This window comes from Canis lupus, chromosome 32 (genome assembly GCF_048164855.1).
Source record: "Canis lupus baileyi chromosome 32, mCanLup2.hap1, whole genome shotgun sequence".
Lineage (NCBI taxonomy): Eukaryota > Metazoa > Chordata > Mammalia > Carnivora > Canidae > Canis > Canis lupus.
The window spans coordinates 35,259,915-35,287,427 of record NC_132869.1 but is presented as its reverse complement, the minus strand read 5'-3'; the positions used below and the strand labels follow the sequence as shown (position 1 = coordinate 35,287,427).

The window sequence follows — 27,513 nt, the reverse complement described above, 5'->3', positions numbered from 1 at the left end:
AAGGACCAAGTAGTTGGCAATCTCAAAAGCTCCTATAACATGACTAATGACTGGAAAATGATCCTAGAGAGGAAACTGCCAATGCAAAAGTTTGCTGGGGCCTTCAACTTTTTAGTCCACGACTCCAGCGAGAAATAGCAAGTCTGGGAGCCCCACATTCCATTTCCATCTCTGTAGAGGTGCTTTTTACAGAGCGGGAAAGCCGTGGACTTGCCACCAGCCCTTTTACATTATGTGCAGAAGCACAATCAGGAAACTAAAATGATCCACCTACGTAAGTTCGAGAAGACACCGGCTATAGCTTTCATTTTCTCTTTTACTCTCAGAAATTATGACTTGCCCTGCAGCCCTTGTCGGAGAGATTTATGTGTGACCGAGGTCAGATCTTCCAATATCAGTTGACAAATTTTCTCTTTACATATTTACTGCTTTTCAAGCCTGTGTTATTTTCTCTTAAGTAGAAAAAGGAAATATAAAATTAAATGATATGGTTGGCATTTTTAAAGAATACCAGGGGTGTGTGTGTGTGTGTGTGTGTGTGTGTGGTGTCACTGACATCACACTCTAGCCTTCAACATTCTATTCTTATTTTACATTTTTGTGTTTTAGGAACGAAAGCTATTTTGCAGACTCTCTTTCCAAATCAGATGCGTCCAGCCTAACCCTGCCTAATATGAACCAGGATTATGGTAAATTGAGACTTTTATATTCTAAGTGAATAATGACCTAAAGTTTTTGTTTTCTTTTTTTTGTTTTTTTTTTTCTTCCTTTTTCTTTTTTTTTTCTTTTTTTTTTAATTTATTTTTTATTGGTGTTTAATTTACTAACATACAGAATAACCCCCAGTAGTTTTTGTTTTCTTAATGAAAGTAGCTGCAGAGATAGTCTACTTCAATCTACTCACTTTGCTGCTAGGGAAACTGAGGTTTAGAGGGCCACAGTGTCCAAGATCATAGATACAGACTGGCCTAGACCTGACTGCTGATTCAGGAAGCTGCCTGGTGCAGAGAAAATGCACAAACACTGAGAAAACCCCCCAGAATTCCTGTCAGACCCCTATGGCCTCAGAGGCTCCCTCCTTTCACTGGGCTCAGCCTTTGTATACAAAGTGAAGGGATGAACTAGAGGAATCCGAAGACTCCCCCCAGACATAGCTTCCATTCAGGTGCCACAGCACTTGTTTCTACCCATGGGAGAACTGGTACTGGCATTCAATCTCATTTTATCTGGCACTGTGCTGGGTGCTAAAACTTAGGGACACATGGCCTCCAATGCATTATAACTTATAAAACCAAAGTGCTCAAATCTCAAAAAGGCTTCAGTGAGAGAAAAGAATTATTTCCACATGACCACAAGGTAACCACAATGCTTGGTACCACTAACTTAAAGTAAGATTTCCTAGACAAAGGACTGTTTTAGGAAAAAAAAAAAGTAGAACAGAATGTACTCTAGTGAACCATACATGGGAATTCTGACAAACTGATATTTTTAGATATTGAATGCATGAGGAAACAAAGAAAATGAATAATACGTAATTACTAAAATATAAAATGAACAAGTAAAATTCACATGTGCCATTGTATCTCTCCTGTTTATCAGCCTTGGTCCCTGTTCAAGTTCAAAATAAATCATGAGACTTAATTAAAAACTAAGGACTTAAAAATAGGTGGTAAGAAGATTTAGTAAGGAGCGACTCAATGGGCTATGAGAGAGTCATTAGGTTCCCCACCTTTTAAGATTTACTCATGGCATCTTCTCTGCTGCCTTCAGCAATCACCAGTTTTGAAAAGCCAAAACCAGACATCCCTGAATCTCACAAACAGCTAGGTGGGACAGAAAGTCTCTACGATGCCCAGAGGAGGGCTCAGCTCAGATGGGACCAGAAAGAAAATCATCACAGCCATAAATTAGATCACTTGGCTCTTACCGCTTCCTGAGTATCAAGGACAATGCATTTTCACACAAAACACAGCAGCCAGAGCATCAAGGTACAGTGTAACATTATTCATTTGCTGGGTCTACCAGTCAGTGAGCAGGAAAGAAAGGACCTGACTGCCAGTCTACACTCTTATCTCTTGTGTATTTAAAATTGACATAGCTCATGTCCTATTCCACATAGGTATATAGGAACCCTAGTAAATCATCCTCTGGGCAAATGTAAATTTTAATATTTAGACTTGAATTTTGTGAGAAAAGCAGAGGCTCAGAAACATAATTTAAAATGATCAATGTGAATTATAAAATTAACCCTCTCCCTAGTGGTACAAAGACTGGCCAAGATGTCCATTAAGCACTTTCCTTTCAGATAAGATTTAGAATATTTTTCTTTTCAAAGAAGATACAGTTGCTGTATCAAACTTTTCCCTTTTCTTTGTTCCAAAAGAGGGTGGTCTTGTTTCAGAATCTAGCTTAGAACATCAATTATGTGTGTATGGGGGGTGCAGGCAGTTAGGGGAGATGCAGCTTTTTTGAGAAAGGCCTGTTGACCATTCCATTCTTTATGGTCAAATAAACCTGCTATAGCAAAAGATTTTTAACATGTCAAAATGTCTTAACGGGTTTTTTTCTGAAGCTCTCATTTGGTCTGTACTTCTACTAGCTCCAATCCTCTACATGCCATAGAATCCAGAACGATGTTAGAGGTCACCTGGTCTGACTCCTTGCTCCATGTGGCAATTTACTTTATAATATTCCTGACAGGCAGGCATCCTGTCTTTGCTAGAAGACTTCCAGTGATGGGATTTCAGTTATTCGATCCTGGGTGGCTTAAATTGTTGGAAGGTTCTTTCTTATTATGAGTTCAAATACGTCCTCCCACAAGATATGCCCATGGTCTGGAGCTGTAGTCACTAGACTTCTAGTGATGGCAATTTGCATATTTGAAGATGGGTTATTTCTCCACAATGTTTTCTTTCCTGAGTGCACATCCTGTTTTCTTCCTATGACTGGTTGCCCTCTATTCTTCCCCCTTCTATTACTAATGACACTCTAATAACATTCCCCTGCCCCTCAATAGCCCATGTGCTTCACCTCCAGCTACTTCACCACCAGCTTTATGGGTGGGACATGCGGTTCAGGCTTAAACTAGTCAGTATCATCTAGATCCCCTGGGCTTGGGGAGTTAAACTTATCCAATCAAATTGAAGCCTAGGGCCTCCGGTTGTCTCTGGGGAAGAGAGACCTGCTCTTCCCTTCTAATAGGGAAGCAGGTCGCCCTGGAACCCTAAGCCAGTCTTGGTCTGTGAAGGAAGAAGCCCACCAAGAACAGAGTCAAAAGTGACTTGTTGGACCAAGTTCTACCTAAACCCACCAATACTTGACTTTTGGCCATGCTGTTCAATCAAATCCCTTTGTAGTTGAGGCAACCTGAGTTGGGTTTTCTCGCTACCTGAACTGGAAAACTGCCTGGAGGAGCTAGGTGTGGTTTGACAATCTCCACCACTATGATGGCATTTCTTGGAATGTGGTTCCATGTGCATGTGTTCCTCATAAAGCAGGACACCCACACCTGCACACATACCTCAGACTGACTGGCTTAGTCACCCTATTCGGGACATTATACACCACTCAGTAGAAGAAACTTCTAGAAGCTATAAGTGTGTTCATGATTTTGATAGCCATATCACATAGTTGGCTCATGGAGAGAAACATGGAAGTTTATTAATCTTGGACTGAAGAAGAATTACTTCTTTCCTATATTCTATTTCTTATATGCTTCATACTGACCAGGGTATTTGAGAGTCAAAATAAGTATATGATTAAACCAACTGCAGAATCTAAACAAGTCTGAGGAAGTTTCTACCTGTTGCCTCTCCCTTGCAACAGATAGGAAATACATCATCAGCCTTTTGTTTGTCTGGTTGAGGAGAGGCCTGTCCAACACTGAAACAGAATCATAGACTCTTGGGACTTGAAAGAATCTTAAAAGGTTTTTTAGTCTGACCCACCTCTGTTTGATCCCTGAATCCCTTCTTCATTATACTCCTAGCTGACTGGACTTCGGCCTGGATGCCTACAGTGATGGGGAGCTTAGGTCTTCTGTCTGTCTGTTCTACCTCTCATTCCAGTTCTACCTTCTTGACAGTACAAATCCATGTCTTTTCTTATATAAAACCCTCAAGTATCTTAAGACAACTCTTTGGAAGCTTTTATCCTTCAGGTATTAATGCTGGCAGGATAGGGTAGAAATATGGACACAGAAGAAAAGGGGACAAAATTATTAATTTAAAGCCTAAAAGTGTGTATTGATTCTTAGTTCCTTCTGATTCTAAAATTTGCTATGCCAACCTATAAAAAAGTCAAGTTAGACTAAATCACTAACTCACTTATTCATATATCTTTATCAAGTACTCTATACAAGGCACTGTATTGGAGTCTGGGACCCAGGGGATGGATGAGCTACCATTGCTGGTCCACAAAAATGAGTGACTTAGGGATCCCTGGGTGGCGCAGCGGTTTGGTGCCTGCCTTTGGCCCAGGGCGCGATCCTGGAGACCCGGGATCGAATCCCACATCGGGCTCCCGGTGCATGGAGCCTGCTTCTCCGTCTGCCTATGTCTCTGCCTCTCTCTCTTTCTCTCTCTGTGACTACCATAAATAAATAAAAATTAAAAAAAATTTTTTTAAAAATGAGTGACTTATTGAAGGTCCCTGAAAATTAGTGATAAAGATAAGACTTAAGCAGAGGGCTTGCATTCTCTCCTAAATGACACTCATTTGGATAAGATACAATTTGTTAGATTCAAGGAGCCGTAGATTTCTAAGGCAGTGTCCCACAAAAAAGGGATATTTTCAGGCATTTCAAGGAATGCTTTCTTTATGGGCAAAGACTCTACATATTGCTGCCTTTAAAAATTTTTTTTGAAAAAATAAAAAAAAAATAAAATAAAATAAAATAAAATTTTTTTTTGGCCATGATGTATTTGACAACATTGTTTGACCTGCTGAGATTTTGAGATAAATTGCAATTGCAGTCACTACATGTTTTATATGGGATTAAAAAGGAAAGAATTTTGAAATACAGTTACGCGTAATGATGTTAATTAACATGTGTCTTATTGGTTTGACTGTAAATGAGATTCAAAACAAGATTTAAAGAAGTCATGGATCTAGAATGAACTGAACAAAGTTTGATTTCTGTTTCTGAGTTGTAGGGCACACTTCTCATTTTGATATAAGTAAAATCTGGTCCAAAAGAATCCAAGAGCATACTTGGGGAGATGATGATGAGAAAAGCAGCTGAAGATAGGGAAAAGAGGGGGAAGTTGCTCATACAAAATGAAAGGAAACCACAGAAGGAACTAGGCCAGCATGTTTCTGATTCTGTTTACCAAATAACCCTAAGTTCTTATAAGATATTATTTAGATACATAAGCAAAAATTAACAGACAAAAACAGAACTGCTCTGGGGTTTGTGTGTGGATTGGTGTGTGTGTGTGTGTGTTTGTGTGTGTCAAGGAGTGAATGTCCACCTACCTATTTCATGTCCTGTCTCTCATCATTCTGCAAATCACTGACCTAGCACACCTCTCTCCTCTTTCAGATGAGAAAACTGAGATCTGTGGTGGGGAGGGAGGGCAGCCAACGATTCCACTGGTTATCTGCTGGGGGTGTCACTTCTTGCCTCCCCGTCCACTCTATAGTGAGTCAGTGAGCATTTGTAGCTGCCTGGCTAGGGAGGCAAAGGGCTGTCCAAAGAACAGGGGGTGGAGGAAGGCCTTTAGCTGGCAACTTTCTTTTGCTTACTGCATTTAACCAAACTAGAACTAGGACTGTAGTCAAGGTCTCCTTATGTACAGAATGGTGCTTTTTGCAGCCTGTTTCTGAACAGAGAACAAGACAAGCTTCATTATCCTCTTTGGTCTTTCTTTCCTCCTCTGGCCTCCTTTCCTCCTAAGATTGACCATTCTATTCTCTAGCTTTTCATTCCCTCTCTTCATGGCAGTCAACATCTACAGACTTTGACAGAATATGGCATAACAGAGTCCACACTTGGTTCTGACTGGTTGCCTCAGTTTCCCACAATTCCTTGGAGCTCACACCCTGGCTGTGTGCATAAACAAACAACTGTCTCCTTTCTTAGCTCCTAGCAGCCCGTGGGACCCTCTTTCCTCTTTGGTGTGTCCTGGGCAATCTCCAGTCCTAAATCAAATCTCCTTTGCTCTTCTTAGGCAACTCAGTGAGTTTTCAACGAACTTAGCTTGTCCATTTTATTGGCACTAAAGAGGGTTGAGTTCTGAGCATCATTAGCATTTTAGTTGAGGAAGAATTCCCAAGCCCCCCCCCCCAGGCATTCATTCAGAACTGTTAAACATCTAAAAAGTAATTTGTGCTCAAACAAAACTTGGCTGGGTCTGCCCCCTTCTTTAACTTAGAGTCCCAAATCTATCCAAGTTTTCTAAACTGAAAATAGTGATAAATAAAACACTGGAGTGCGATCAAAGTTGATGTCTTTGTTGCTGTTGCTACCACTGTTGAGGACCACGTTCCCTGCAGGGATCTGTACCCATCAGCAATTATCTGGTAGACAGGAAGCATCCTGGGACAAGTCCCTTCCATCTCTGCAGACACGCCAGTTGGAGGCAGTACTTGAGTGGATGGTTATGTAAAATAAAAATGGCCATTTGGGCTCAAAGCCTCTGGGTGCCTTTCTCCCTGCAACCATCTCTCTAGAGTGGGAACTCTGTTGCTAATACCTGGTAATCATGAGTGAATCACCGAATGGCTATTGGAATCCCATTTCCTCCTCTATGAAATAAAAGAGTTGGAATAGATCATTGTAAGGTCTCATTACATTCTGAAATTCTATGACCCCATGAAGTAGCAGACAGCACCAATAAAAACCAAGGTGGTAACAGTGGAAGGGCTCCCAGACCACAGAGCCCAAGAGGGAGACAAGATGGCAAAGCTGCCTGCCACCTGAAAGCCAGACTGGGCACCAAGTTCATTACTTCAAACTTCAATTCTATTTCCGGGCTAAACAGATTATTTAAAAATTGTAAAAGAATCAGGGTCCCCAGTTACTGAACTAAAAATGACTAAGTTCTGTATATAATTCTATATATTATGATTGTGATTGTGAATGATAAATTATAACTCAAAAAAGAAAGACTGTAAAGGAAGGCTCTTGTGGGATCAGAAAAGTAATTCATTTTAGTCCTACCTGGTATGAGACATGAGACATGGTCATATATTTTCAGAGCTACATAAGTAAATCCCTAAAGTACTTTCTGGAAATATAAATAATACTAATATTACCTTGCTCTTGTTTACCCTCTTATATTTTTCAAAGTGTCCTCTTAGGTATTAGCTCATCTGATCATGACAACTCCCCACCCCCAGCAGTCTAGAAAATGTCCTGTGATGTGCCAAGTCCCTCAGAGGCATGTGGCAGCTGACCTTGGAGGCAGAGATCTTAAAATGTAATGATTTCCAGCCTCAGACTGGCTCCCAGTCATCTCAAAGGGATTCATGAAATTCTCAACCCCAATTTCATTACCTGGTCTCTGCTGCACTTGCCATCTCCATCCTGACACATCACCTCTCTCCTCTACCACTGTGCCCTTCCATTTTTTCCTTCCCTTCCAGGGCTGCTTTAAAGTTACTTAGGGAAATTTCTAAACTGGTAGGGAAATAAAAGTAATAGTAGTAGTAGTAGAAGTGGAAGTAGTAGTACCCTACTGAATTAAAGTATTGGAAGGATACTACATACAACATGCTGCTTCAGACCTTTAGCTTTTACCAGATGAGTGTCCTTCTGACTAGAGTGGCTAGAAAGTTCTTTCCCATTCTTTTAGCCTCATAGCCTCAGCTCTGGCATCACCTGCTCGGTGAAACCTTCACAGCTTTCTAAAGTGAGCTGACCAGTTCCAGAGCATACTACCTCCTATTGGGTTCCTTTTGCATCAACTGCCACGTGTTTTATATTTTTCTCTCCATTAGACTAGACTCTTTGAGAGCGGGGACCACATCTGTTTCATTTCTGTACTTCCGGTGCTCAGCACAGTGCCAGCACAGAGTGCTTTCTCAACGACAAATACATGTTGAATTGAATTGAGATGTATGTCATGAAATAGTTTAGGAGGTGCCATAAAATCAAAACAACATGGGGTTAGTGTTTTAAAAAAGACAGGGTTCATTAGCCTAGCTGGCTAACTGCATTTACCCCAAATGAGGTATTGATAAGTAATTTATCTTTAATGAAAAATGTCATGTTTCTAAGCAACCCACACTTTGGGGATTCCTAAGAGTTACATAGGTAAATCCCTTAGTCTATACCCTAAGTAACGAGAATGAAAATAATAATGGATTAAAACATGTAGGCTAAAAATCTGGCTAGCAAAAAAATTGCACCCATGTTGCTCTTTTGGAGTCTTGCCAATTACAGGTGAGTACTTAAAGTTTGGGGTAATTACCTACTACTGTTTTTTTTTTTTCCCCCTCTGACTAGAGACCTCACACAAAAAACTGGATACTTATGACTTTATAGAATCCTTGATGTTCTGGACTTCAAAAAGTTTACGTAACAGAGGATAAATTCCAAATACCTCTTTTCGAAGAAGGTCAAATTCTGAGGTATTATGTTGCAATTTTAGGTTGCTCTGGTCATGATCAATACATCAGTACATAAATAAGGTAATAAAATCTATGGTCTGAATTTAACACTGGATATAAAACAATATTAAATTATCAAAATTAGGATTAGTAGTAGCATAGTCAAAGGCTTTTAAAACATGAATAAAATTAGGTATAAAAACTAGAATTTCAGCATTAGTTTTTGAAAAGTGTTTAATATTTTAAAATAGTTTTAAGAGCACACGCTTTCTACTCCATTATGAGACAAATGCTCTATCCAGAGCACAATTTATTACTACAGAATAAATGAATGTTTAAAAGACAGTCTGTCAATCGAAAAAGAAAAACACATTAAAATAGCAGGTTTCCAAGCCAAGTTAAACAAAATATTTTCTCCTTGACAAGCTGCTTACATTTAAATGAAAACAGGGCAAATTTGGTCAATAATATGGATTGTATATAATAAAAAGGACCTTAGATCATGTTAATACAAGGATCAGAAAGCAGTAAGTTCAATTAAACCCACCCAATTATTTAGCAAAGTTTCAGATACAGCAAATAAATTAATCTGTTTTAAGTGAAAGTGCTCAGATAAGTAGCTTTTTGACCTGAGTAAGTTTCACTGGCAGCAATCACAGCAAAGCAAGAATCTGCTGAAGCAAGGCAAAGCCCCCAAATCAAACAAACGGTATTAGTAATCAAAAAGCATTTGCAAAACGTATTTCCTTGGTTAGTAGCAGGGGGTTCTGAGCAAACGCCACCTACAGCTTCTCTCGTACTTTGATAGATAGTGCACAGGGGATGAACACACATTCCGTTTACCCACAAACAACTGGGGTATTCTGATTTTAAAACAGGGAATTCCATTTCTGTACTATCTTATGAAAAAGGCCAGTCGTTATACTATTAAGAATGCATGTCTTTCACTTAAAATCCTCTATTATCCACTTATGTTGAACTTGTATTGGGATTTAAGAATGCCTCTTTATTGAGACAAGTAATACGTCATCATTTTGTTGAGCTAACAGGCCTGACAGACCCTGTCTCCTCGAGTTAAGAACTCTAGATCTCTATTTTGTACATTGGTGGCAAAAGCTAGCAGAATAAATGAGAATTAGCCAATTGGTAGTAAAGGCTTTTAATCCCAAAGATCCAGACTTTCCTTCTACCGTAGCCTTAACTATTCTATTTGGCCAGATGATAGTATATTCTTTTCAAGAAAAATGATCTCTAGATATTGCAATAACTTATTTGAATGCCATTCTTATGTATTTTTAACAAATAACGTTGCCATTCACTATATCTCTTATGTTTTTGATCCTTTTTACTACTTATCATCGTCTTTATTTGAAACAGATTTTTAACAGATAATCTTGATCGTTACAACAATATCTTGCCTGCATTTTATTCAAATAATTCTTAAAAACAGCTTAAAAAGCCGTTTGGAATAACATCAAGCTTGCCATCAATCAAACGAAAAAATTCCGCTGGCGGTTGTATAAACATCAGATCAAGTCTGATGTCTTCACGGATTTCAGAGTGAACCATAAAAAACTCCATTAACTTCTGACAAAGAATGCAAATTAATCACAACATGGGGTGAAATGAAATTAAAGGCTCTTTTCTAATCAATGACAAGGCGGGATGAAATATTTGTTACTCTCTCTGCACTCAGACTGCCTGGGATGTTTGCGCTTCCTTCGCAAAGCCCCAAATGTAAGGTGTGAGTACAGATTCACCCGCAGTTGCCGTACAGCCCTCCTGCCCCCCCAGAGCTATCTGCTTACAAGTCGTGGAGATTCACAAAACACACTAATCATCTGAATCTCAGGTGCATCCAATTTGTTATTCACACTCTCCCATGCCAGTGAAAAGCCTGGCGCAGACAGATGCACCAGGAACCCTAAATGACAGTTTTGGCCTCCGGAAGTACGATCACTACAACAAAATCTAGTACAGCCTCCAGGTGAAATGTCTGGAGCTCCATATGGAGCAGGGAAAATTAACAACAAGATGAAAATCACTGCAGCAGCGGGGAGTCGGAATTTTTGAAAAAAAAAATGAAATTTAAAGATGAAGAAAGAGAAGTAATAAATTAATGGGGTGTGAAAACATTCAAAGCTTTACAATACCAGGGGCACTATTTGCTCAGATTTTTTTCCTTTTTTTAACTTCAGGTCATTTTGATGTAATTTATTAACCAAGATCAGGAATTGTAGCCAAAAGAACAACAACATTTTTATACATACAAAAGTACTTTAAATACATTTGTATCTGTATTATCTTCACTTTCCTGTGGCAGACATCCTGCTTACCAAATTTCCAAATGTCAGAGCTGGCACATCCCCTGAGAAGTCTCCCTAATGGATTTACTATCATCTTAATGCAAGGCACTATTGAAAAGTTTGAATGAAGGATGATAATTTTTAGCAGGCAATCTTTTTCATTTCTCCTAAATTATGGTGTCATTAAACAAACCATTGCCCACCATCATGTTTTTTAAGTCAACTGAACTTGGATTTACATGATTAACTATACACAGCTCCAGTCCTTTTCCAGACCTGTGCATCTTTCCCAATTACTGTTAATGCTAAATTGTTCAAGAAATGAAGATAATATGTGGTTGTGAGCTATATAAAAACACAATTTTTCATGATCCTATTGCTTCAAAGGCACCCAGAATTTAATGGCAGTAGGGTCAGTGAGAGCTCTGGAGCCCTCTAGACCCTCTTGTCACTCTGCTAAACACAAGGTACAAAAGCAAAGGGCTCTAGGGAATGGCCTTGTCATTATCTACCATGGTATGGCCTCCGGTGTTCAGCACATCTTATCACACAAGAGGCCTCCTTGCCTGGAGATGGAAAACCAGGAGACGGGCTTGGAGGGGCTCAGTGGGAAGAAGAGGAGTGGTGTGAACAGCCAACCATGCTCAGAGTACACCGAGCCCATGCATTTGGTTTAGTTGCCTACCAGACCCAGATCTAACTGTATCCATTCATCCCTGTGAAGGCACAGGTAAGGTGCCTTACCTGTCCAGGCCTCGGTCGCTCACCTGGAGGATGGGAATAATAGCTGTTGCAGGTGGGATTCACAGCCTGAGTCAGATAACAGGAAGGGATCTGAATGAAGCTTGACATCAGAAAGGGGCTAGATGAACCCAAGACACTGCTGTTGTTCCTATTATAAGTTGTAGTAATATGGCTGTGTGTCTATAGAGGCTCCTAAACTTTTTTTCTAGAGTCCTAAACCGCATGCCAGTGAGGCTATGCAACTTCAAGGCCTAAAGGAAAGGATTAGACAGTCCTTCCCAAGAACAAATAAAAAACTAATGCACAAAACAATGAAGTTCATAGAGAAGACTATCTCAACAAAAATCCAGTCCTTTCATCTTTATATTGGCCCCAGGCCACTGACTCTCCCTGATACCTTCCTGACACCCTTCCCTCATCTGGGTCCCCACTGGATACACACTGTGTCACCGGCAGGAAGAGGCACTGCTAACGACACCGTTAGCAGCACTGACGCTGGGCTGGTGGGAGGACAGGTCTCAAAGCTGGCCTCTCCTCTCTGCTCATTTTATGTTCTGCTCCAGTTGTGGCTGGCAGGTTGCCGAGCACATCCTTTTGTGAACTTTGGTTGACAACCAGAAATTCTGTTCTGTGCTATGGCCCAACATCAGGGCCAGTGGGTTGGGCCCTTGTTACTTTCGCGAGTGGTTTCTGTCCATAAACTCATTTGATCTGCATACTTGCTCTAATGAGACAGGAAAGGTAGGTATCAGGATCTGCAATATAGAGTTAAGGCAACTGAAGCTCCAAGGAGTTACAGAGCAAGAATTAAGGCCTGTGGTGACCACAGTTTGTGGTAGAGCTGGGTTCCCATTCTGATCTTTCAGCTCCTGGTCAGGAGCTCTTTCTGATAGGCCCGTCTTCTCAAATTGCCACTAGTGAAGAGTTCAGATCTGGTGCCCTGACCTGACTTTGAGTTCAAAGTAGCAATGTCCTGGGATTGTCCCCAGTCCTGGACAGAAGAGATGCAAAACTATGTGATCATGAGGATATAAGAAAGGCTTTCACCTGTTCAAGGGTCAGACCAACAGGTGACAATGAGGATGAAGCCGTCAATCCTCAGCTTGGTAAACAGAATGAAAGCTGCTTTGACTGGATGGCTATTTATAAAGTAGTGAGTTTTATCACTCAAGGTATTCAAGATGAATGTGGATGCTTGCTTCTAGAGACATGGTACAGAGGTTTGATTCGATGATGTCTGAGAGCCCTCCCAATCCTGCGAGTTTGTGGTTCACTCCTGACTACTGAGCTTGGGATTCCAAGGAACTAACCTCACCGTAGTTCAACATTGAGTAAATCAACCATTTGGTATGCCCAATTTATGAGGGGATGCCATCTCACAGAACGGTTTGGGGTTCAAGTGAGATATGTGATGGGCCAAAGAGAAGGTATTATTCCTAATCCAGTGTCTGGAATACTACAAAAATAAACAAGGTTGTTCATGTACTTTGAGGACAGTGTGATGACAGGAAGGGCATCGATTCAGTACCCTTTCCCAGTCTCCAATCTATAGTGCAATGCCTGTAAAATAAATGCCAACTCCACCAAATGTCATTACTGATTCTAGCAACAAAGTGCACAAACTTCTGTTGAAAGATCTGGGAAATAATCCTAATGGCATCAAAGCTGCTTCTATTATTTCAAATAAAAGTCCCAGTTTGGTGACAATATTGTATCACGATTCAAGGAATATAGCTTTCCCCCCACTCTGGCATAAAGGTTATTGCTAACTAGGGAGTCCAGCACATTAGAATTTTCCAGCTTCCACTTGACTGATCAAGTAAATGTATACTTAAACATTCAAGAAAACAGAATTGCAAAGGTGTACAGCCTCTTCCCAAATCTGACCAGAGCATCCAAATGCTTCATCTGTCAAACACAACAGCAGTCCGTTTCTTAGACTCATCACTTACCAAATCTCACTGGTTAATTACTCGACACATTAGGAATCTCAAGAATATAGCTACATTCTTAATCTCTGGCATTTTTATGAGATGGTTTACAAGTTTTCTACTAAGACTTCTCTGAGAGCTATACTGTAACAGGGTGTCTTCATTTACAAAATTTTAGGGGATTGTATAAATTGGCCAAACAGTGAATTGTTTAAAAATTACTGACAGAATAAGAGGCTTACCAAGATAAATATTCTAATGAGCTATAAATCCTGAAAATGTGATTTTAATTTGATGGGCTACCTAGAGCTAAGCAGCAAGGCTGTATACACTAAAGTCTGACTAAATGCTAGCATGCATGCCAAGCAATTACACTTTAGATTTTCTCTTTAAGGAAAAGATTATATTTAAGCAAAGAAGCCTACAAATTTGACAAGTGAGTCTAACACTCTTGAACCTAATAACTTAGGCGATTTCTCTCCCACTCATCTGATGGCTTTAACTGTAAAAGAAAAAGGATACAAAAGACACATTTCAGTAAGTGAAGGGCCTTTAAATGTCCACATGGGTACCAGGAGAATTCGCTTAAAACAGCTTATAAGGATGGTAGAGTGAATGAGCCCCATCCTATTATTCAATAACCATGTTTGTGATGCATCTGCATAATCTAACCATGCATAAATTAGTATGTGTAATACAACACTTATTTGCATAATAATAGCAAGTTAATAGATGCTTAAAGAGCAGAGACCAACACCACCTTTAAATCAGACATGCCTCCAGGCACTTTGGCCTGTACAGACCAAGATGCCAGAAAAACAGTGAGCACCAACCAGAGGAAAACAGTCAAACCATTCATTTTTCATCCCTCTAGACATTTCACTTACCCCCCCCCCCACATCGGGGAATCATTTTCAAACCACCAGAATAGCTTTATATTTTCTAAGTGCTAGCACCCTTCTAAAGAAAAATCTTAAAGAAATGATAAAGATTATCATCAGCAATGGTAATATGATGGACAGTTTGTTTTCTTACAAATGTGGATAGGAACGGGCACATTTTAAAAAATAGTATATTCAGAATCACACCCACATAAAATTGGGGGCTTATTTATGTAGCAAAAATAATGATCTAGATTCACCCTTCATCTCAACAACCCTTTAATTGAAATAATTTTAATTGAATCCAAAAGCTCAAATACCGTATAAAGAAAAGGCTGTGCCTCTCTAACCTCAGCATGAGCACATGGCACTGGGCGAGGATAAGGAAAAACATCACCAATGTCACACAAAGGAAGAGCATGATGATGCCTTTCAACCTTTAACAAAGAGGAAAAAAATCTGGAGTTTAAAAAAAATCAAAAATCAATAGAGACTTTTAAATGACTCCTTTAAGATATCACTTTTCAATTTAACAGGACAGATTTATTTGTATGTGGCTCAAATGTTCACAATTGCTCCCTGTACCTTCATACATAGGAATGAATGTCACAGTGGCAAACGGCAGTAATGAACAATCTTACCTGAGGATATGGAAACCTCCCAAGAGCAAGCTGGGAAAGGAAATAATATTTGTCTAGTTATAGATTTGCATGCAGGGCAGATCTCCTTAAGACAGACAAGTACTAAATTTTAGAACTATATTCAGCAAATATAAAAAGCTCACAACCCTGGATGCAGGAACTAAAACTAAACTATTTGCTGTAATTACACTAAAGTTGTATTTAGAATGGACATTTTCAATGGGCAATGTTGCATCCCTGAGAAAATATTCTGATTTTAACAACTAAACATTAGCAGTATGTGGCTTCTCTTAGGAATATTCTTAGTTCTTTGGGCATTATTCACATTTACCTGTGTGTGACAGTCTTCACCTAGACAGAGCTGTAAAACCAGAGGAAACTGTGGGCTTTTCCTCTTGTAAGATGGAAACACCTTATTGTTCCCAGCCCATAATTCTGTAATGTTCTTAGTAACAAGTACATAGATAGTGTTGTAGGAAATGGGGAATGGGACATATAGAACAGAAAATTTTGCCACTATTTTCATCAATTTATTATCTTTTTGATTCATTTTCTATCCATGGTGGGTAGGGGGGTGTGGAGCTATCACTAGCAGGAAAGTGGCCATTTCAAGGCTGAGAAGTCAGGACTATAGATCTAAGTTTGAAATTGGGAATGTCAATTTTTAGAGAGCTTCCAATTTTGCTTGATTTGTAAACTGCCATGTGTTTCTGGGCCGGTCACTTAATTTTGGTCTTGGGATTCTCACCTATAAAAGCACAATGATTCAACCTGGAACAGAGTTGATATAAACTAGTAAAACTTTCCAAATATACCATAACATATTTAAAGAAAACAGTGGCAAAATTTTCCAACTTTATAATGTGGCTCATCCTCAGGCCTGTGAAATCCTTTGTATGTATTTGTAACTACTTTCAAAGTAGAATCACAGGGAACTTTGAAGCTGGAATGAATCCAATAGAGCATCAACCCATTTCACACATTAGAACCCAAGAGTCCCATTAAAGAAGTTCTCGCACAGTGAATCAGGAGAAGCCTAGGGCCTGACCATAAGACTTGCAACTTAATCCAGTGTTCTTTCTAGAGTTTTACATTGCTTTTCTACAACTTGAGGAGTTGTGCATTTGTTTCAAAAACAAGGATACTACTGAAACATTATTGAACTTCTTTGGAATTGTGTTTAGTATCGTTTCAAATAGCAAAAGAGCACCTACTTCATTTTATTAGAATTGCATTTTATCTTGGACTTAAAATTATACCCCCCAGCTTTTTGATTGTGTAAATTATTTGTTGACTTGGTTTGAATGGCCTATGGGTATTACCAATACCCAAAGCTACCTGCAAAGAATAAATATTTTGTTCCTTAATAAGGACAGACATGAAGATGCTGAGGTTAATTTTCAAAGATCTAAAACCAGTCTGAGCAATAGCAATGTAATAGGAATGAACCATATGACTTTGTAAGGTGACTACTTTGAAAAGGCCAACGCTCATTTGGATGTATATTTATATATACGTGTCTGTTTTGCAATGCCTAGTCAGTTTCATTACCTTGTACTCATTCTTATATATTCAGAGTTCACTGATTATCAAGATATAAAGTTATACTACTGAGATGCCTGGGTGACTCAATTGTTTAAGCATCTGCCTTAGACTCAGGTCATGATCCTAAAGTCCTGGGATCAGTCCTGGTGGATCAAGCCTCGTATGGGGCTCCCTGCTCAGTGGGAAGTCTGCTTCTCCCTCTCCCTCTGCCCCTCACTCCACTCATGCTCTCTCTCTCAAATAAATAAAAATCTTTTTAAAAAAGTCATACTGCCATTATTTCACTCAGTAAATATCATTAATCAAGGGACTAGGATAAAGCATAGACAGCAAAAACATCACAAGGTGGGAGAGTGTGGATGTTAATCAAACCCCCTTTCAGTTTTATGTGATTGTTTGTTGCTTACGTACTGCTTTATTTTTTAAAGATTTTATTTCTTTATTCATGAGAGACACAGAGAGAGAGAGGCAGAGACATAGGCAGAGGGAGAAGCAGGCTACCCGCGGTGGGCCTGATGTGGAACTTGATTCCAGGACCCCGGGATCACAACCTGAGCCAAAGGCAGGCACTCGACCATTGAGCCATCCAGGTGTCCCTGCTGTTTATATACTGTTTTAAATTAGGAAGGAGAGAGACTCAGCTCTCCACTCCCCTTACTCCAATCTTACCTAATACAGGCCATCCATTTGCCTTATATTTCGCAAACACTGTGTTTCTGGACAACGGGAGCGGGCACATTGAGGGGGAGCCACTGTGGTCTACCATGGCAGTGATGGCAGGCTAAGCCTTTGCATGATTGTATATTGACTTGACAGGCAATGGCAGCTCAAGAAAAGCTGTCACCCATCATCACAGTCATCTGTGGATGCAAGTTATGCGTATCTTTCCATTTGGAATTATTAAACTACCAAGAGGAGGATCTCTCATCTAAAAAGGCTAGCAACTTAGTGACTAGTAGATAATATTTAGAATATTTTATCTCAAGCCATTCTATAGGCACTGTGTCGCTCACTTGGGTATACGTTTAACATGCACTGAGGATCATGGAAGAATTCTGTCCATGTAGCTTTCCAGAGCAGAAGAACCTGCCCATGACACATAGAGTGGAAATCTAAATTTGCTGGCTGGTACCAATATGGGACATTGGTTTTTGCTAAGGAAGTAAATAAGCAATGATTAATGGAAGGCTTAAAAAAGAGTGGCATAAAATGAAAAATATGAATTGTTTCCATTCAACACAAAGCTTCAAATTCTCAAGTCATTATTGTTCTATGGAGAGGCCAGGCTACAGTCAACTTGGGAACTTGCACTCATCTACTTGGTGCCCTCTGCCATAACTGGTACAATGTAATAAGGATGGCTGATATCATTCATTTACCCTATAAGACCCCCCCATGCATACAGAGAGAAAATTCAGTGCAGGCTGGTCAGCTGGGAGCCTCTCTGTACCAGTCTGCTTGGAAACAGGTGTCAGGGCTTGAACTAGTGAACTCATCATTCTTGGGTCTGGCTTTGCCTTGTGTGTACTTTTCTGACATCCTATGAAATTGCAGTCCTGTCAACTACATTCCTGGGAGAACTACTCTAAGACATCTTGCAGTTCTGACCTCTTTGGAGCCAGAGGACAGAGAATGTTTTTTTGTCCTTGACCAGAGCAGTTCAACAATCATTTCCTTTCTTCTAGACTGCCACCACCTTGCTGTTCCAGTAGCAGGACAATGATTCCAATTCTGCACCAGTGAAAACTGGCAGTGGCACCATTAGGCTGGTACCAAAAGCAGTCATTTTAGGGCCCTGGGAAAGGAAGCTGCCTTCCATGTATGTCACAGGCCTTCTAAGTTTAATGCAACCAAGGTGTTTTTGTTCCACACTATTTGTCTTGTGGCAAAAGAGAAGGAAATATATAGCCAGGCTCTGGAACCCTTTTATCAAGTTCAATTAGGAGAAGGCAAAAAAAGAAAAAGGTCTCTTAGCAGATATGGCTGCATGAAGAACAGGTCCCTCATGAGGCTGTCAAAAGTCAAAATAAACACCGAACCCTGACGAGAAAGAGGGAGCACATATGCTATGAGTGAATATTTCAGACAGATGGACCTGGGGCCATTCCGTATCTTTTACCCCTACTGGTCTATTAATCTACTTGCATTTCCCCAGTTTTTATTGTCAAGGTATTATAAATTAGGAAACTTACAAAAGAGAGTATGTAATCTTCTCTGAAATGGCCTGCAGATATGTCACTGTACTAAATGTGTTTCAGATTTAATGAAGCTTTAATGTCCTTTTTAATTTTGCCTGTTTCTGTATCACCAGGGGTCGGGCAAGGCAATCAGCACTCAAGAGGGTGGTTTGGTTTAAAACTAGGAAAAAACTCATTTGCTTATGAGTTGCACTGTATTTTCTTAATTAAATTTACTGAGTAAAATGGTTTAAGTTCAGCCAACCAATGACCTTTGTATGTAGATTTAGATTTATAAATAGGTTAACAGTTAAAGAAAGGGGAAAAAAAAGAATCACAACAAAGCAAACAGATTAGGACTAAGCCAATAGAAATCTTTGCTCTCTTTATCATCTTTACAAAAGAAGCATTTAAATATAGGCAGCTTAAGTCCAGTTTAAAAAAAAAAAGTATATTGAAAAATGTGGATGCACATAAGCGCCAGCAATTCATCAAATGACTCTCACATCCTTTTCATTCCCAGGAGGGGAACGGCTGCAATGTAAAAGATTTGGAAAAGCTTTATTTATTTTTTTTTTGGGGGGGGGCAGAGGTAAAGAGATGGGAGAGGGAGAGGATTCTATTTAATGTTAAATAAAAAAGTACATTTTAATTCTAAATACTTAAGATTCAGCAAACTGCTAAATACTCTGTTCATTGTGGGAAATTCACTATATAAGAGGCAGAAAAAGAATGCTCTGGAAACATTTACCATCAGGAATACATTTAAATAACAGTAAACCCCCCCCCCCCAAAAAAAAACAAAACAAAACAGTAAACCACTAACACTTTACTGTAAAACTAAAATTGTTCCTTAGTGGCATCTTATTGATCTTTGATTTGTCCTATCATAATCTATGAAATACTCTTGAGTTAGCAGCATTTGAATATGTTGGATTTTATCACTTAAATAACAAATATGTGTGTGGGGGTATGATCATAATGACTGCCAAATGCATAGCAACAGCATGAAAGAAACATCTGTATTTTTAACAAAAAGATAGAAGATATTTATTTACAAAGCAACAAAAATGGCTTCTGTTGAGAACATGAATAATTACGTATGAAGTCACAAATGATAAAGAGAAAAAATAAATTGTATCAAGAAAGAAAGCAAGTGGGGAATACACATTCCAAATATGTTTTTGGTGAATCATGTTTCTTAGAATATCAACAATGTATGAGTAGTTTTAAATTTACAGTTATACTAAAGAGCCCTGGATTTCTTTTTAATTCTTAATTTAGATATATTCTATGTTTGTTGGCATAACTGCAAATTGAAAATAAGCATTTTCAATACAGCCAGTGATCTAGCTGAAGGAGGACTTTATAGTCTGAAATGCTCTAAAATTTGTTCTTAATTACCTTGAGCACATTTTATACAATTAAATTTCCATCTAAGGATCTTGCATTTAGATTGTGCACTGCAGTTAAACCTTCATTTTACAGAAATGCAGCAGCCACTTTGGAACATTCAGACACAGGGAAACTTTAAAAAATCAGACTTAACTACTGGATTACATAAAATTCCCTAGGTGAGATTTCATCCCAAGACCAATTTACACAGTCCTAGAGAGAGAGTTTAAATCATCTGAAACTATGCTGGTGAAGAACCATAATAAATATTAAATACCTCAAGATCTACCCTAAGATTTTACTTTTTTCCCATGTATCAATTTCACTATCCTCTTACTGAATGGTTTAAAAACAATCCAAAGGATATAACAGCAATTTACCAGTGTTAAAGTGCTTTGGAGGTTAAACTGACAACAAAGAACACAGAAACACAAAGCGTCTTGAAGTAGGGTTTCAATTAAATGTGGAGGATTTAGCAATGCAGGACCAAAAAAAAAAAAAAAAAAAGAGTTACAAATTAATTTAATCTTCTGCCTATAGTTTGCAGCTGCACTCCAAAGTGTCTAGGGCTTAAGAACAAAGCGTTGAAAGGCCTCGGAGTGAGGAAAGCTTCAATTTTTAATGTATAACGCCATTAGCTGATAACTTGTGGAATCTGCGACCCCTGCGGAGGGGCATAAGTGCGAGTAACAGAGACTGATGAAGTGACATATTTGTTCGTGTCTAGAACTATGAGGAAGAGGGTTATTACTAACACCATCAGGCCCAACAGAAATATGCCCTAATAACCTTAGGGACCCTCCACGTTATCAGTTCTCACTACATCAAATATATTAAAATCAAAACCTAATTCACTTTAATTAAAGACAATTAGTTTGTTTTACTATTATTGTTTTAACTTGCGTGACATTATAATACATTGCAAATTAAAGATGGGATAATAAATGTAACGAAAGCACTGAACTATGTCTACCTTTCTACCCTGCTTCGAGAAATAAGCTTATCACTGGTGTCTACTGTAAGGAAATTCACGGACACCATCATTAAAAGTGGTGTAGAAACGTTTCACTCTAAAATGAGTATAGTAGGATTGTGCAAATCTCTTCCCTATTCAATTTATACTTTTCACATAACACTTTCCTATAAACTCCAAGGATTTTCTTAACACAAACAGAATTATGGCCCAATGGAGGCACCAGAAGCTTAATTAATTCGCCCAAGGTCATACTGCAGGTTGGTGGCAAAGCTTGTTAAATCACTAAGAACTGTGGGCTCTACAGATGTTTTTGGCAATGGCAAAGGACCCTGTCTGCAAAGGCCTAAGAGACTTCTAGTGCAGTGGGTGAACCACGACAAATAACTCATTACGGCTGTACAAAAGTGCCAAGTGCTCCTGAGAGCTCGCAAATAACATGTTTTCTTTGTGTCAAAAGAGCCTAAATGTGAGGTTCCCATCAGGAGTGCTTCTTAACATGTGCCAATATTTAAAAAAGAACAACTCATCCTCACTAGAGTCCAAGGATAAAAAGTAAATTTATTTTAACTTAAGGAGGCCAAACACAGTTGCACAAAGAAATAAATCAAGTCCTTCTCCATCATTCGGAAGGTCCTACATTCTATCCCTCAGATTACTAATAATAATGAAGAAAAGACAGCATTACAAATAAATGTTTCCAATAGAGTGTGCTTTTTTTTTTTTAATTAGAAATGGGCTTATTACAGTGGACACTTAAATGGGGAGAGGGCAACAGTAATTCACAAGTACAATATCCTAATGCTGTTCCATTAATTGCTTTATTTGTTTCACGGTTAAAAATGATTGCTTGCTGTAGCCTAACCGTGGATGCTGAAAAGCATGATACATTGAGGTCTCAACCTGGGCAAACTGTACCTAAACTTACACTTTATTGCAGCTTAGTTCACAATCTTCACCTAATATAGGGGTATATCCCAGTGCAGCAGGAGGATAAATCATCCTAGAATATTACTCTGGCAAAGTTTAGCTGTGACTGGAGCATATGTGCTTTCGAGCCACTGAAGCAAAGGCCCATAAAATACACTAATTACTGGAAGTTATGGTCACTGAGTGATTGATAGCGCTCTGCAAGGCAACTTCCTCATTTTCAGCTCTTCTGACGGGCTCATCCGCCACATAGCAATTATTAATTCATGACCCACCCCTCGGGCACTAGTACCTTTACTTCTAATTCTCCTGCTACCAAACTACTGCTACAGCTGGACACTGTCTTTCTTCATTCTGATGGCTGGGTAAGGATGATAAAAAGTAGATTTCATGCTAAATGCTATTGTTTTGAATCTTTAAACGTTGCTCGGTCCTTCTAACCCTGCTGTCCCAACATAAATTCTCCTTTCTCTCCCACAATGCTAGTTCACTTTGCATGGTTTTCTTTCGGACTGTGTGTGTTTGTATATATGTGTGTATATAGCTATCAATCCATCTGTCTATATACTACATTAGGCCAAAAACTCTGACTGAATAATTTTTTGCATGAATACTATGGTTTAAATACAATTTTAACTAGGCCACAGTAAATATGAAGCAGCTGATTAAAAAAATAGGCAAACAAACCCTCTTTATTTAAAGAGACCACTTTTTTAGCTTTGAAGATACTCTGTTCCACGTTGATTTCCATTGGCATTTTTACTGAGAGCAATGCTAATTAAAATATCTGGGTATATAACTAAATCTCTAAAAGTCACCGAGAAACAACTGCAAAGGTCTCTTTTGTGCACTGAAAGGAAACTCAGTGAGAAATTCTAAATTAAAAAGAGATAAAGTTCAGTCATGATGGGTGAAAGCAAACAATTTACTTTTCTAACAGAAAAAAATGAACTTCAAATTTTTGCACAACTCAAAAATGCAATACTGGGGGGTAGTTTATCTGGATTCTAAGACAGTGTAACAACAGATGAACAGATGGAACTCGAAGTCACCTATCCTTTCAGGACTTGGTTCAAGTTATTCTTTTTCTTCTGCTGGGAGTTAACCCCAGAACACAATTTGAAGACAAAATTCCTATCACTCCCTGTCCATACCGTTCCCTAGGCAGCGTTGCACATCCTACCTGGTGACATTTCCTAGTGTTCTACATCTTCCTGTGTCTCTAATGCCTGGCAAATTTTAAATTTTGTTTAAGGGCAAACTCTTAAGTCATACACTTTTGTGTTCTCCATGACACCAGAAATGGTATTTTTCAGTCAGCTGACAATAAGCATTTGTTGGTTATGATAAAACCCCTGATGGCGACGTCTTCTAGAGCCTAGCCAACTTGGTAGTGCATATTAGTTGTTTCTATGTTATAATACTTTTTTTTTTTAAGTTAAGTTCCCCATCCAGCATGGAGCCCAAAGCGGGCCTTGAACTCATGACCCTGAGATCGAGATCTGAGCTAAGATCGAGTCAGATGCTTAATTGACTGAGCCACCCAGGAACCCCTCTGTGCTACACTACTTTAATGAACATAGTATACAAACTCTTCAGTATTATGGCTTGATAGTCTTAACTGACAAGGCCTTCTTACACATCACTGCTTAGAATAATCATTTTCACATATTTAAGCATTATGATTAATTTAAATGACTTATTTCTTATTAAAGATTTAGAGGTTGCAAGAAGGGAAAAAGCCTGGCCTCTAATCCATCTCTAATCCATCTTGTATACTTAATTCAATAACCATTTTAACCTTCACAGTGAGAATTAAGAAATTATACCCTTTCAATGTGTTTGTATACTGTTGACCTGTGTCTTCTAACGGTACATGACTTAAATCATGACAACAGACCTTGGAGACCTAGCTCTGGGTATTGGGTATGTGTGTGTGTGTGTGTGTGGGGGGGGGGGGTGTTCCTCCACTTCTAAATTGCTCACTGGAGTCATGCAGCTGCAAGTACCTGAGAAAATATCAGTGCGGGTATATTCCACTGGTTCAACCAACTCTATACTTCTATTTCTAGACATTTCAAAGTCAAAGGAGTCATCATCAGGTAGTGTTCTCATACTTCTAGCATCTGTATGATGCTCCTGAGAGAGAGGGAGTGGCCATTCCCACCAGGGTGCCATGCATGCAGGTGAAATCATCTTTGGATCTTTCATTGTTAACCACCATCTGGCTGCACCCTCATCAGAGGCCTCTGTGGAATCCATGTTGAATGGCTGCACCTAAGATTCCTGATCCATAGAATCCTGAGTAAATAAGGGGTCATTATTTTAAGCCACTAATGTCAGGTCCTTTATTAAGAGCAAGAGATAACTGAAATGCTTTCCTTGAAACTGATGTCAGCCCTCCTTCTCATCTGCCCTGTCCTATGCACTTCCTTGGCACTTGTATTTATCTTTTTACTCTTAGTCAAGGAGCTCCTGAGGGCAAAGTGAGTATCCTTACTGCCAACATAGAATAGCGCTACATAATATTTACTTATTAGATGGAATTCTCACCTATCTGCTTCCTAACAGAGCAGACACATTGGAAATTAGGTTAATTTTTGTATTTCCTTAGAAACATAAACTAGGCATTGGCTTCTGAAAACCAGTGGTACATGTACACTTTGAAACATGGTAATACTGAAGCAGCTATAGAGACAGTGTAGGTAGTAAGCCTGGAACAAGCAGTCTTGACTGACAAGCAGAATCATAATAAACCAGTCTTTTCCTTTATCTAATTTCCTGCTTATTTACATTTACCATTTCCCTCTTCTCTTCTCAAACTAGTTGATCTACTTATTCTTTATAGTATAATGATAGCAGCAGAGTCAGGGCACCTGACTGCTGCTGCCTGGTCTATTCACTTAACCTTTCTAAAAAAGTCCTTTTATTTCTCTGGATCTCAGTTTCCTTACTTGCAAAATTGGAGCTTTGCTGCTTATACGGTAGAAGAATCTTGGGTGCCTCAAATTACTGATTTTTTAGTCATTTCCCATCACAGCATAGAGGAGCCTAATGAGGTTATGAATATCAAGTGGTTTGGTTAAGCATTAGGTATGTGTAAAGTGTTATGTTGTCACCCTTCTTGTGAGAATGACACTGAGCCAGAAGATGTCAACAGCTGAAAAAAGAAGACAGAGCACCAGACTTGACTCAGAAGTTATCGATTCCAGTCCTCTTTTGCCCAGGACTGGCTCTAAGGTGTCACTGTGGACACATTCCTTCCTCTCCTGGCCCCCAGCTTCCTCACCAGTACAAGGACGGATCTGATTTAACAAGTTCTAAAGACCCTCTTTGAGATAAAAAACCAAAACCAAACCAAACATTCTAATCTCTAAGAACAAAATAAGGCGTGTAAAAGAGTTGCCTAAATAAATTCTATAAAAATGTTAAAGTTTTTATTAGCCAGTTCAGAACCAAAGTATGTGCTATGGTCTGTAGGATCTTCAAGAGGATTTTTAGACTGACTTCTAGATCATTGGATTGAATATTGACAGAATTCTAGGATCAGTGGTTTTTACCACTGGACATCTTCAGGGAGCATTAGTGGTTCCCCAAATTATCACTCACAGAATTTAGAGCTGACAGGTGTCACTAGAAGACTGGCCCCTTATCTTTTAGATCTCAGTTTAAGAGATCTTAATTTACACACCACAGCACTCAGTTACTCCTATCACATAATGCTGTTTGTTTCTGTCTAATGACTTGCTCTTGTCAAACACCTTCTTTGGAAGGTAGGCTCCATGGAGGGATTTTGTGAGTTTCCATATTGCCATGTTCCCAGTGACTAGCACGGTGCTTGCCACACATGTGACATTCAATAAAAATTCTGAGTGATTAATGAATATGTTGCTGCATATTATCTAACCTTATCCCTGTTTCTTCTACAAAGCATTGCTTCTTAAGAAACAAAACAAAAACTTGAGACATGGCATGTGGTTATTCAGTCACTACATAAATAGGGCATTTGTATCCCTAAAGAGGACCGATTCCACTGTGGCGGAATTTTCTTCTTTATATTAAATAGAAAACTATGGATTGGGTTTTTGTGTTTTTGGTCATGTTAGCTTCAGAAGAAAGTTCAGCCTGGGGCAGTCCGGGTGGCTCAGCGGTTTAGCGCCGCCGTTGGCCCAGGGCGTGATCCTGGAGACCTGGGATCAAGTCCCACGTCGGGCTCCCTGCGTGGAGCCTGCTTCTCTCTGTGCTCGTGTCTGTGCCTCTCTCTGTGTGTGTCTCTCATGAATAAATAAAAATCTTTAAAAAAATAAAAATTAAAACATTAAAAAAAAGAAAGTTCAGCCTGCCAGTCATTGAGCAGCAGCTTGCTTCTTCTCTACTGACAATCCTTCAAACATTTGAATATGGGTTGTCAAATGTTTGCTTTGTCTTCTTTTTATTTCTTTATTCTTCACATGAAGACTTTGTTGATTTAATGTTTCCTTAAAAGTCCAAATCATGTGTGTCTGTGTGCACACAAATGCATACAATTTGGACATGTGCTATTGGAAAAAAACTTTTAAATCAGTCTGAAATCCATCAAAATAATAAAATGCTTAGCTGGGACTGCTAGCACCTGTTCCATCTTGTTTTGTCAATCTCATGGTTGTTTAGATAGTTCTGAGCACAAAGCAAGCTCAACAATGCCTCATTCAGTGGGAAACACTCACTTTGTCTGCCAGTTGCACATTCACTATGATCACTGACAACCTTGGAAAATGCACATTTAGGCATGGTAATCTGAGACAGCTGGATCCCTTCACAAACCTTGCAGCACTGAACTTATCAACCCATCATCTCCCAAAGGTCATTTTAACAGTTCCTTTTTGCAGTAAAGTTGTAAAAAGTTTTAGATTAAAAAAAAAAAAAGACCTTGGAAAAAATCAAGTTGAGACAGAATTTATAGAAAGGGGAGTTAAGAGCAGAGGAATGAGTGACAGAAACTGTGACATGCATTCTTCAATGGGAGGGAAGGAGGCCCATGACAAGGACTCTGGACCACGCTCCTGCCTACTTTCCTATATGATCTTCCGCTGAAATCTCCTTGGTGTTTCGACCCTTCAACTTTGATCTTTTTGCCCTCTGATGGTTTCAGCAGACACTTCTGATCAACAGGTAAGATGTTTCACTAGATGGAGCAGCAGACCGAACGTATGATAAGATTCAACTTCTACTCATGTTCTTGATAATAATTATAAAAAAGGAGAGGTGAAAATATCAGTGTTTAAGTAGAGCACACCAAATGCCAAGTTTTATGGTCTTGAGAAGCTGACAGCAGCTGTTCATAGGGTATCCAGAGCCATACGTCACCCCTCAGACCAGGTTCATAATCACCACGGGCTAGAAAAGCAAACAAAGCCGCAGCTGTAGACCACTAGACAGCCGTGTCTCTGGGTGTTTT

The 27,513-nt window shown here is 39.2% G+C and overlaps 1 protein-coding gene across 8 annotated transcripts in view; it reads right to left on the bottom strand.

The window, feature by feature from the left end:
* MAP2K5 (mitogen-activated protein kinase kinase 5) overlaps window positions 1–27,513 on the bottom strand; it is a 255,259-nt gene that overhangs the window by 69,107 nt on the left and 158,639 nt on the right. For 6 of the 8 annotated variants that reach the window (XM_072809330.1, XM_072809329.1, XM_072809327.1 and 3 more), the window contains one exon: window positions 15,057–15,086. The exons of the other annotated variants lie outside the window; for them this stretch is intronic. In XM_072809330.1, the coding sequence (XP_072665431.1) occupies window positions 15,057–15,086 (30 nt within the window). The remainder of the gene's footprint in view (window positions 1–15,056; window positions 15,087–27,513) is intronic. 8 annotated transcript variants of the gene reach the window in all.